This window comes from Ahaetulla prasina, chromosome 4, assembly GCF_028640845.1.
Source record: "Ahaetulla prasina isolate Xishuangbanna chromosome 4, ASM2864084v1, whole genome shotgun sequence".
NCBI classification, from domain to species: domain Eukaryota; kingdom Metazoa; phylum Chordata; class Lepidosauria; order Squamata; family Colubridae; genus Ahaetulla; species Ahaetulla prasina.
Genome location: NC_080542.1, coordinates 46,387,350 through 46,399,369, shown reverse-complemented (window position 1 = coordinate 46,399,369; position 12,020 = coordinate 46,387,350). Strand labels below are relative to the sequence as shown.

The following is a 12,020-nucleotide window of genomic DNA, read 5'->3' as shown; positions in this document are numbered from 1 at the left end:
CAGTTTCAAGGGGAAAAACTATAACTGAGATTCAGTTCTCTCAAATCTGCTCTTAAATTAAACAAAAGAACAAAAAACAAAAAACAAAACAAATTCAGATCTGTTCAGCTTGGCAAGATTCAGTCTAAGCCAGTTTCAAGGGGAAAAAAAACTATAACTGAGATTCAGTTCTCTCTCAAATCTGCTCTTTAAATTAAACAAAACAAAAAACAAAACAAATTCAGATCTGTTCAGCTTGGCAAGATTCAGTCCAAGCCAGTTTCAAGGGGAAAAAAAAACTATAACTGAGATTCAGTTCTCTCTCAAATCTGCTCTTTAAATTAAACAAAAGAACAAAAAAACAACAAAAAAAAAACAAAACCCACCACAGATCTGTTCAGCTTGGCAAGATTCTGTCCAAGCCATTTGGGGGAAGAGGAACATGACTGAGATTCAATTCTCTCTCAAATCTGCTCTTTAAATTAAACAAAACAAAAACAAAACAAATTCAGATTTATTCAGCTTGGCAAGATTCTGTCCAAGCCATTTGGGGGAAAAACATGACTGAGATTCAATTCTCTCAAATCTGCTCTTTAAATTAAACAAAAAAAAAAACAACAAAAACAAAACCAGATCTGTTCAGCTTGGCAAGATTCAGTCTAAGCCAGTTTCAAGGGAAAAAAACTATAACTGAGATTCAGTTCTCTCTCAAATCTGCTCTTTAAATTAAACAAAGGAAGAAAAACAAAAACAAAAAAAAAACCACCACAGATTTATTCAGCTTGGCAAGATTCTGTCCAAGCCATTTGGGGGAAAAAAACTATAACTGAGATTCAGTTCTCTCAAATCTGCTCTTTAAATTAAACAAAACAAAAACAAAACAAATTCAGATCTGTTCAGCTTGGCAAGATTCAGTCAAGCCAGTTTCAAGGGAAATAAAACTATAACTGAGATTCAGTTCTCTCTCAAATCTGCTCTTTAAATTAAACAAAGGAACAAAAAACAAAACAAAACACCACAGATCTGTTCAGCTTGGCAAGATTCTGTCCAAGTCATTTTCAAGGGGGGGGGGGAGACATGATTGAGATTCAATTCTCTCTCTAATCTGCTCTTTAAACTAAACTAAACAAAAAACAAAACAAATTCAGATCTGTTCTGCTTGGCAAGATTCAGTCCAAGCCAGTTTTAAGGGGAAAAAAAAACTATAACTGAGATTCAATTCTCTCTCAAATCTGCTCTTTAAATTAAACAAAGGAACAAAAAAAAAAAAAACAACCAAAAAAACAACAACCCCACAGATCTGTTCAGCTTGGCAAGATTCAGTCCAAGCCATTTTCAGGGGGGAAAAAAAACCATGACTGAGATTCAATTCTCTCTCAAATCTGCTCTTTAAACTCAACAAAACAAAAAACAAAACAAAACCAGATCTGTTCAGCTTGGCAAGATTCAGTCCAAGCCATTTTCAGGGGGGAAAAAAAACCATGACTGAGATTCAATTCTCTCTCAAATCTGCTCTTTAAACTCAACAAAACAAAAAACAAAACAAAACCAGATCTGTTCAGCTTGGCAAGATCCAATCCAAGCCATTTTCAGGGGGGGAAAAAAACCATGACTGAGATTCAATTCTCTCTCAAATCTGCTCTTTAAACTCAACAAAACAAAAAACAAAACAAAACCAGATCTGTTCAGCTTGGCAAGATCCAATCCAAGCCATTTTCGGGGGGGGGGGGAAACCATGACTGAGATTCAATTCTCTCTCAAATCTGCTCTTTAAACTAAACAAAACAAAAAGCAAAACAAAACCAGATCTGTTCAGCTTGGCAAGATCCAATCCAAGCCATTTTCAGGGGGGGAAAAAAACCATGACTGAGATTCAATTCCCTCTCAAATCTGCTCTTTAAACTAAACAAAACAAAAAACAAAACAAAACCAGATCTGTTCAGCTTGGCAAGATTCAGTCCAAGCCATTTTCAGGGGGGGAAAAAAACCATGACTGAGATTCAATTCCCTCTCAAATCTGCTCTTTAAACTAAACAAAACAAAAAACAAAACAAAACCAGATCTGTTCAGCTTGGCAAGATCCAGTCCAAGCCATTTTCAGGGGGGGAAAAAACAAACCATGACTGAGATTCAATTCTCTCTCAAATCTGCTCTTTAAACTAAACAAAAGAAAAAGCAAAACAAAACCAGATCTGTTCAGCTTGGCAAGATTCAGTCCAAGCCATTTTCAGGGGGGAAAAAACCATGACTGAGATTCAATTCTCTCTTAAAACTGCTCTTTAAATTAAAGAAAAGGAACAAAAAAACCACAGATCTGTTCAGCTTGGCTAAACTCAACCCAAGCCATTTTTCGGGGGGGGGGGGGGGAACATGACTGAGATTCAGTTCTCTTTCAAATCTGCTCTTTAAACAAAACAAAACAAAACAAAAACAAAAACCAAACAAACAAAAATCAGATCTGTTCAGCTTGGCAAATGTCAGCCCAAATCATTTTCAAGAAAAAAATAGGGGCAGATTCATTTCTCCAAATTGCCTCTTTAAATATATATATTAAAAAAGTCAGATCTCTTCGCTTGGTAAGAATCAGCCCAAGCCATTTTCTGGGGGTGGGTGGGTGGGGCACATGACTGAGATTCATTTCTGCCTCAAAACTTGTAAGTTGCAATTGAGATAAGTAAGAGGTAGAGGTGAAAAACAAAATCCAATTTTTCTCTGGAAAAAACAAATATTTTGGTACTCAAGACATATGTTCAAATTTAAATGCAATCTCAAACAATGCATAGACTACTTCTTTTAAATAGAGAGTGGAAGAAAAGGGAACAATGAGATTATACCACACTCATTATATGGCTTGTGGATCTGGGGTGGCAAATTGTTGAATCCTGTGACATCGCTCCCAGTACTTAAGGCTCAACACTACTGTATTGCAATCAATTAGCTGCAGATGTATAACCTACAGCTTTCAAACTAATGGACAGAATGCAAAATTAAAAGAAAACACAGAAGTGTTAGTAATTAACAGGGAAAGGAAAGAAAGTAACCCTAGATCACATCCAGAAAAAAAAAATGCATGGAAAAAAAGGTTCCTCTTGAAATGAATGGCTGTCAGCCTTCTCCCCACTAATCTGCCATTAAGAAACAAAACACGATATGAATAAAACATCCAAAACATATCCAGCCTGATTATGGAAAATTGCTTTTTCTCGCACAACTGAACTTTTTGTTTAATATGGAGAGACGGTCTCAGAAGCAGCAGAAAACCCCAGAACATATCAAAGGTTGCTGGAGAACAGCTTCTTGTTGGTAGTAGGTGCAATGGGTAGCTATCCCTTAAGGAACCAAGTGATCTTGAGTTTGCATTGCAAGTGCTTTCTAGTGCCAGTGGGCGGTGGGAGGGAGGGAAGGTCTCTTTAAGAAAACATCACTTGTTACCACTAATTTCACTTCACTAAACTTTTAAGGGTGAGGGAGGGCACCGTGATGTTGGCAGGTGAGGAAAACAGACATTAAACAGTAAAAGAAAAAAAACAAAACAAATGAAAAGTATTCTTTTACCAAAGAACTAATTCCAGGGTCAACCAGCCAGCTGCACTCTCCTTTCTGAGGAGTATACACCTACGTCAGGGAGGGAGTGGCAGGCTTTCTCTCCTCATCAGACCACAGCACTGGATAAGGTATGTGTGAGACAAAGAAACGTGGAAAGAAGGGGGGGGGGAGAAGGAGTGAAAGAAAGAAAACAGTTTCTAAACTCCTTAAATTCACTAAAAACTGTGAAAATTCCCGGCAGGATGTTTGAATATCAAACACAGATTTCAGAAACTTTTAATGCCAAGAGTTAATTTGGTGGATTTTTTTTCTTTTTGCTCCGCTTTCCTGTCCCTCTCTTATCTGTGGGCCGGCCGCTGAACTGTGGCTGTGGCCCCCGAATTCCGGCTCTTGAAGCAAGCAAGGGAAGGTGAGATGGAGGCAGTGTCTGGTTCTCGGGAGGGCTTGCTGCCTGATGTGCGCCGTGTGCAACGTGATGACCGGTCCTGTGGGTCTGACTGTTCCTCACACTCAGTCTTGGGATTGTAGGGCAGTGGGAAAGTGCGCCGTTCCCAGGGCTGCACAGTCTGGGAAGAAAAGGCAGAGTGGTTGATAGGCTTCATCACCTCTGTGTCCCATTGCACCTTATCTGGAAGCCCTTGTAATGAAAGACACTGAGCAACTACAGCAATGCTGCAGCGTATGAACACTCAAGACTAATACAAGACACAATCTGAAAACCAGAAATATTCTTTCGGAATAGAACTGCAACTAAAAGTAATTTTGCAGTCTGTATGCAGCTAGTATCCCCCAAATCTGGGGGCAGAAACCTAGAATACTTTCAATCTTTGTAGGTAAAAAGAAACAGGTCAAATTAACAGGAGCAATTCTCACCTACAAGGCCAACAGAGTCATAGATTTTTTCATTAAATGCCAGAAGAGATTCATTCACTCACCTGCTCATCAAGGCCAGAATCAGGTGTGGAACAACGGGTATCCTCTGTTGACAGATGCCGCATGGAGTCTCGAGACAAAGGGGTATGAGGACCAGAGAACAGGTCAGGACTGATGGGGCTGCGTGGAGAGTATAGATGGGAGAAATCTGAATGGGGGCAGCAGTTTCCAACATCAGGTGAGGCTGGCTGTGGAGTAGATGGGTTCCCCAACTGTGGGGTTGCCTGTCCATCTGTAGACCTGTATGACCTGAAATTAAAATAAATATAATACATAAGGATGGCAATTATTAATTAATACAATCTTTCCTCAATCTCCTATTACATTCTCCCATCTTAATCCAGACAAATCATAAGTGAAGCTTAGAAACAGTAAATGACACCAGGAAGTAAACAGTTACTTGCCAATGAAAAGTCCCCTATTCTAAAAAAACCTTGGCATGGTCCTTATCATTTCCCTCCTCTCTTGGATACATCTCTGGCCATGATGGTCATGGTCTCTTCACACAAGGTCCCCTTCTTTCAGAAAAGGCTTACTCTTTTTTTACACTTGAAACTCTCTCAAAACAGCTCTCTTATGTCCTCCCCGCCTTCTGAATCTATCCTTCATCCAAAAGTTTTTGACACAAACTCTATTTACCATTTCAAGAACTCAATTACAGTGGTGCTTTTAAAGTTTATGAACCTTTTCAAGTTCAGTATGTCTATATAAATATGACCTAGAATCTGAACTGTTCTCCACACTTTCTAAAAGTAGATAAAGAGAACCCAATTAAATGAATCAAAGACATTTTATGAAAATAATCCAAAGCTACATGTTTGAGCATGTGTGTGTGCAAATATGAAAAATTTTGCTTTTAATAACTGGTGTGCCTCCCTTAGGTAGCAGTAACTGTAACTGAACGTTTCCATTAACTATTGATCAGTCTGCAATCAGCCTGGAGAAATTTTACCCATCCCTCCTTTCAGAAAGCTTCAACTCAGGGATGTTGGTGGGCTTCAACAACATTTCTATAGGATCAAGATCAGGACTTAGACTTGGCAATTCCAAAACTTTCTTCTATTTTAACCATTCTTTGGTCATGCAACCTGTGTTTTGGGTCATCGTCTTGCTGCATGATGCAGTTGAGCTTTAGGGCACAGATGATAGCCTGAAATTTTTCTATAAAATTTGCTGGTTTAATTCAGAATAGTTCTTTCAACAATGGCAAGCTGTCCTGATCCAGAAATGGCAAAGCAAGCCTAAACCATAATCTGCCATGTTTCAAAGATGAGAACGTTTTCTCTTACTGGAAGGTAGGATTTGCCTTTTACTAAACATTAACACTTTTTATTCCAGTAAAATAAACGTAATTTTGGTATCCACAAAACATTCTTCTAATAGCCTTCAGGCTCATCCAGATAAGATTTTGTGAACTACACATGAACATTTTTTTTCTCTTTTCCCTTTTGGAAAGTACTACTGGCTTTCTCCTTGCAACCTTGCCAGGCACAGCATTGTTCTTCAGTTTCCTCCTGAGGATGGTTTTACGAATATTGGCATTCACCTATGAAAAATTGGCCTCTAGTTTCTTAGATGTTACCCTGGGGTTCTTTGATTTTATTGTGTTCTTGCTTGGCCAACTTCTCATGTGGAAAATAGCAAAAGCATACAAATGGAGGCAATTCAACACATCTGCCTGACAGTGGACTAGTGAAGTCCAAACTCTTTGAAAATAATATGAAAACCACTTCCAGACTACTGAGCATCAACAACTGTTTTTCAGAAGTCCTTAGAATCTTTAAGCCATGACACAATGACACACCTGTTGAGAAGATTGGACTTTGATAATGAATACCCGTAACTATGCTTCTTAAATAAAGCAGGATGTCTCACACTCAAACCTGATTGTCACCTCACTGATTGAAATAAAAAGGTACAGTAAAGTCCTTGTGGATTTTACTCTGCTAGTTTTTGCCAATTAAGAGGGAAGGGGCTCATCTCCGAGCCAGCACTACCAGAAGACATTTCTGTGATCATGAGGCCAGTATTAAGTCACAAAGTGCAGTTACCTTCCAACCAAAGTGATAACTATGTATCTACTCGCATTTGAACCGCTAAGTTGGCAGGAGCTGGGGTTAGGATGGGAGTTCATCCTGTCACGCGGTGCTTGGGTCTTGAACTTGCTGTAGCTTTTCCAGCCAACAAGCCCAGCATTTTAACCACTGAGCCACCGCACTGTTCCTCATTGACTGAAATACCAATTCCAATCTCTCCTTCAAACGAACTGATAATTTTAGAGATTTATATATTTCTGCCAAATACAAATATGTGGCTTTAGATTATTTTCCCTGATTAATAAACTGTTTTTGACTCCATGTTTAATTGGGTTCTCTTTATCTAAATTTAGGACTTATATGGAGAATGCATCTTGTTTTGAGATAGTACCTTTGCATTAATATTGAAAATTCAAGACATAAATTGTTAAAAAGTATCTTCACACATGAAATAAAAGTAGCTGAGAACTCTTTTCTTTATCCCAACTTCCATTTTCCATTCCCCACCCCCACCCCGGTTTCTGCTTCTCTGAAGTTCAAGCTCTAAACTTTTTGTAACAGGGATCTATCATATTATAGTTTGTAGCAGATGTGATTCCCAAGTCATGTAAGACTGTAAAGCTTCTGAACTCTTTCTGGAAAATAATGCCCCAGGTATCAGGAACACTCATACAAATAAAGATCAACTTCTTTTACTGAAGGAAATATTCTCACTAGTGCAAACAACTTTAGCTCCAGGAAATGCTTTTCCGCAAACACCCTCCCCACCATTCATTGGGGCATGAATGAGCTTTGTATCTCAACAGGGATATGGTATTTGCTACAATGCTGCTGAAAAGTTAACAGCAGGTGCTTATAACTGAAGTGCTGAGGTTGCTAAGCACTCTGCTTCTGAAGGAGCAGCCAGTCTTACCTGCTAGCTCGCCGTTGTGGTGGCAAACTTGTGCTCCACAGCCACCTGGCTCGCTCCATTTCCTCACACTTAGCATGGAGAGCAGCAAAGGCTGTATCAGACATATCCTCTATCTGAAAAAGCCATGAAAGAAGGTTAGGATTGGAATAGGACTGAAGCTTTACAAAACTTGTCCTACTGAAGCACTTCATAAAGGGGACAAACAGCTCTCTAAGAATAGTAGCTATTTTTTTCATCACAGGCCTACCTTATTCACTTCTTAAAATAGGTAACTGAAAAGACTCTAAATTATCCAGTTACCAATAAATTATTAAAAGACATAATTTATCTAGCCATAAAGCAAACTTTTCCCCCCTGTAGAATTAATGAAATACAGGGCAAAAAGACTCCTAGCCATATCCTGTGTCTGCTGATAGATGGTCCTTGACATATGACCACTACCAAGCCCAAAATTTGGGTAGTAAGTCATTGCAGTCATTAAGTGAGACACACCCATGACTGCCTTGCTCAACAACCACAATCCCAGCTTCACCTATTACAGTTATTAAGCCACTTGCAGAGGTGCTTCACGGGTGAGGAGGTCCAGGGAGGGCCAATGCAAACTGGTGCATGGAAATTTGTTATTGGCTGGGAGGTCTTAGTCAACAAGACCTGATGGCAGACAGGTCTCCCCAGCCCTTACTACTCATGAGTCTACTTATCTTTCCAATTCATGCAACTGTTGACAAGCCTGCCCAGTCAACAATGAGGTACAGCTTCCTCAGGAAGCTATTTAATGTGATGTTTCAAAAGAGCTTCAGAACACTGCAAGATATTCACCACCCTAGCAATGATTTAAGGTTGTTTCTATCTTTGGAAACTTCACACTGGCTATCTTTCTACAGTAACTGTGCCTTACTTTGATTAGGAATGCGTGTCAGCAGCTGCACTGAAAGAGAAGGTAAGCAGTTGGGTAGGAAGAAGGCCCAAGCCTTCTGGGTGTGATGAAGCAGGGGGAAAGCTGATGGGCCTAACTAGGAAATGCTTCCCTGCCTCTGATGAAGGGGACTTGAATCATTAAGGACAGATGTGCTGTCAAGCATCCCAATTTTTATTGAGACAGCAGGGATGCTGTAAAAGTGGAAACTTTGGGAGGGAGGGTGGTATGTTCTTTCGTTCAGCACCATCATATGTTTGAACGAACAGTGATTAGATCAAAGATTCCCTATATTATACACATGAATTTGCAATCCTGCTTTTACCTGGCACAGGTTACAACTACAAAACATTTTTTCAGGGCTGTGTAATCCTTTGGATTCAACCCAATAGGAATTTTTGCAGCATGCAGAGACATGTGTCTGCAACTTTCTCCAAGGAATTTTGCGATCATAGAAAAAGGCAATGCTGTTTTAAAAAAATGGAAACAGGAGCCACTTTTGTGCTCCCATATACTCTGAAGCATGTTATTTGGAATTTGGGAGTCTTTAAAGGAAGTGTTTCAGTGTATATCCCCTATGAATAACCACATCAAATTTCTTCTACATATATACTCTTTTTAGGTAGGATAGGATAACCAAATTCAGATTTTAGACTTCAATTCTCTATTAGCAGATTGAAAATTCAATCTGGATAAAATCAAACACCTAAGAGAACCCAAGGAGAAGATACTTTATACATTTTTGGTTCAAACATTTCCATGCAACTAGAGCAACCTTCTCCAACCTGGCACATCAACCTATATGGATTTTTAACCCCCATATATTTCAGTGATAGCCAATATGGTTGGGAATCAGTATAATTTCCTGAGGAAGATTCGATTTCTTAAGATGTGGATAAAACGAGTATCTGATGGTATATGAACTGTCAAAGAAAAATGGACACTTTTGTCATCATGATCCATCATGATCATCCTATTATCATACAATCAATTCAGTCACCTTTTGCTAGGGAAAAACTATCATTGTTTGAGAGTGGCTACTTCAGTTATAGTCTGAATTCCAGGTTTGTTTTTCTTCCATTCAATTGTGTCTGATTTTTGGAGACTGCCTGGAAAAAGTCTCTGCAATTTTCTTGGCAAGGTTTTTGAAGTGATTTGCCACTGTCTCCTTCCTAGGACTGAGAGAAAGCAACTGACCCAAGATCATCCAGCTGGTTTCATACCCAAGACAGGACTAGAAGTCACAGTATTCTGCTTTCTAGTCTAATGCCTTAACCCAGGGGTCACCAATCCCCAGCCCACTACTGGACCTTGGCATGTTCAAAACAGGGCCACAAAAGTGATGGGCAAGTGTGCGCAAAGCTCCACTCAAGCGGTGGGCAAGCATGCTCGCGTGAACCTCTACTCGCACAAACAGAGGGTGCTTAAATGGAGGGCGCTTGTGCTCATGAGCGAAGCTCCACTCTTATAAGCACTCTCCACTGATGCAAGTGGAGCTTTGTGTGCGAGAAAAAGCATCCTCCGCACATGACAGTGCAGCTCTGCACACAAGCACAAGTGCCCTCTGCTTGGACAGGTGCCTGCCACTGACACAAGTGCAGCCTTGCGCAAAAGCATTCTCTACTCACAAATGAAGCTCCACTTGCGCGGGTGGGGGATGTATGTGCCCGCCGCTTGGATTAATGGAGCTGAGTGCTCCTGCCACTCACCTGCCTCCCCCCCCCCGCACCGGGTTGCCAAGCTGGGAAGGTTGGAGACCACTGGCTTAACCACAATACCAAACTAGCTCTCCAAATTCCAACTATCTTCTAAGTCGGGGTGTGTAATTAATCTTCCCAAGGGGCCATATGAAAAACTGTGATTTTTGTGGAGGGCTGAACCAATGTATCCTGATTTTATGTCCTCAAAATTCTTTGTATCAGCTCCTCAAGTTGCTCCAGGTGAAGGGAGTACTGCACAGGAGTAGAAAAGCACCTCCTCCCCTCGTCCTCCTGAAGCCAACAGCTGACTAAAAGAGCAGACAGCAATTGTGTAAAGCTGGACCTAACTTGGCTTCTTCTTCTGTCCTCTGGAGCGTGCTTATCTATATTTGATTTCTAATTGCCAACTGTCCTCACATTGGCCCCACAGGTATAGCCAAAAGATCGATGTGACCCAGAGGCCTTAAAATGCCTGAGTTTTCTCTAAGTAATTTTGGAACCAGGATTTCTTCAATAGGGAAGACCCATTAAAATGTAGTAGCGCAAAAAGGGCAACTGGATAAGCTTCCTGAGATCAAGGCACACTACTCTTCAGTAGAAAAGAACAGAAACTTCACATGGAAAGGCTCTGACTACTTTCCCGCCATCTTGATCTAGAGAAGAACTTTCCATAGAATCAGAAGAGCAGATCACAACACAACTCTTAAGAATAGACTTCCTCATATTATTTCTATTTGTTGGAATGTGGAGAGTCTTTTATCTCTAACCTAGTAAGCAGGAATCTCCGATGGGCAATGCTAACTTAGCCTTAAAGATACTAAGTTCCAAAACTTGGGTCTGTCAATCCTTCTCATTAGCTACCTAGATACAGCTCAGTAACAGGCTGAAAAATCCTTCTTGGGGTAATTGATGCAGCAATTTTGTAAGTTTGCTCATTAACTGGAATAGAAAAATTGCCTGCGACAAGAGGATGAGCAAGGAAAAAAAAAACAGATCTCTTCATTGCTTAGCATAAGTAAGGAATCATTGATACATAGTGATCTCAGCTCGTTTGGATTTGTATAAATAAAGCAAATACCCCTTAATGTCACTGATCCATCAGCCTGGAGAATATAAAAATGCTGCTGGGCTCTAAATAAAGATTTCCCCTTCCAAGTGTGAGACTGCCTCCCACCTTGAGATAGTTACTGAGAGATACTGATACTGAGAGTTACTGAGGTGTTGCCTAGGAACCTACTAATATCTATAAAATAGGATGTAGCAGAGAATGAGATTTTCATTTAAAAGCATGGTGAGATGTAACATTAATTAGACAGTTCTTTTATTCTTGTGAATGCATGACAAGCAACAGCTTGTTGCCTTTTCCTTTGACGGTTAGTCCTCTCTCTCAACTCTGGCCTTAGCGGAGAGACAGCTAACATAGGCAAACACAGCATTTTGCTGATGCCACAATCCCGCTTTTGCAAGTATGCCTGGCTGCATGCCTCAGCCTATACAACTCTCTTCGGATAGTACTTTCCAAGAACACAACCATACTTTCTCCAAGCTAAATATTACAAAGTCCAGGGTCTCTCTGCCCTTCCCTCCCCATTGTCAAGCAAGGACTCTACTTTACCCTCTGTACTCCTGTGAGGAATGCCGGGCTGTAAAATGGGCAGAGATTTTGGGTTGGGGAGGGGAGGATAGGCTCTAGAATAAGGTGATTACTGACCCCAATCAAACAGTTATGAAATATTTATAATGTGTGACTGGACATATATATCTCTTTGTTTACTTTTTAAAAATATATATATATGTAAGCCTCCTGGAGGGAATTGAGTAGCCTTTAGTCAATCAGATGAATAATGAACTTTCACAAGGCAGTCTTCCTCAGCCTGAGCTAGCACCTTCTAAGGATATCTAGGCACAATTAGTAACATTGGCTAGGAATGGCAGTTCAGCACAATTACTGGGTGCTAGGCTGGGGAGAGAATCAGTAGGTACTCCAATTTTAGTTT

General features: G+C 40.2%; 1 protein-coding gene across 2 annotated transcripts in view; it reads right to left on the bottom strand.

Moving 5' to 3' along the window:
• Positions 1 to 2,350: 2,350 nt before the first annotated feature.
• KANSL1 (KAT8 regulatory NSL complex subunit 1) overlaps positions 2,351 to 12,020 on the bottom strand; it is a 153,079-nt gene continuing 143,409 nt past the window's right edge. For both annotated transcript variants that reach the window (XM_058181970.1, XM_058181971.1), the window contains 3 exons: positions 7,408 to 7,520; positions 4,461 to 4,707; positions 2,351 to 4,091 (listed from right to left, as the gene is read on the bottom strand). In XM_058181970.1, coding sequence (XP_058037953.1) covers positions 3,864 to 4,091; positions 4,461 to 4,707; positions 7,408 to 7,520 — 588 coding nt within the window. In that variant the 3' untranslated portion in view covers positions 2,351 to 3,863. The remainder of the gene's footprint in view (positions 4,092 to 4,460; positions 4,708 to 7,407; positions 7,521 to 12,020) is intronic.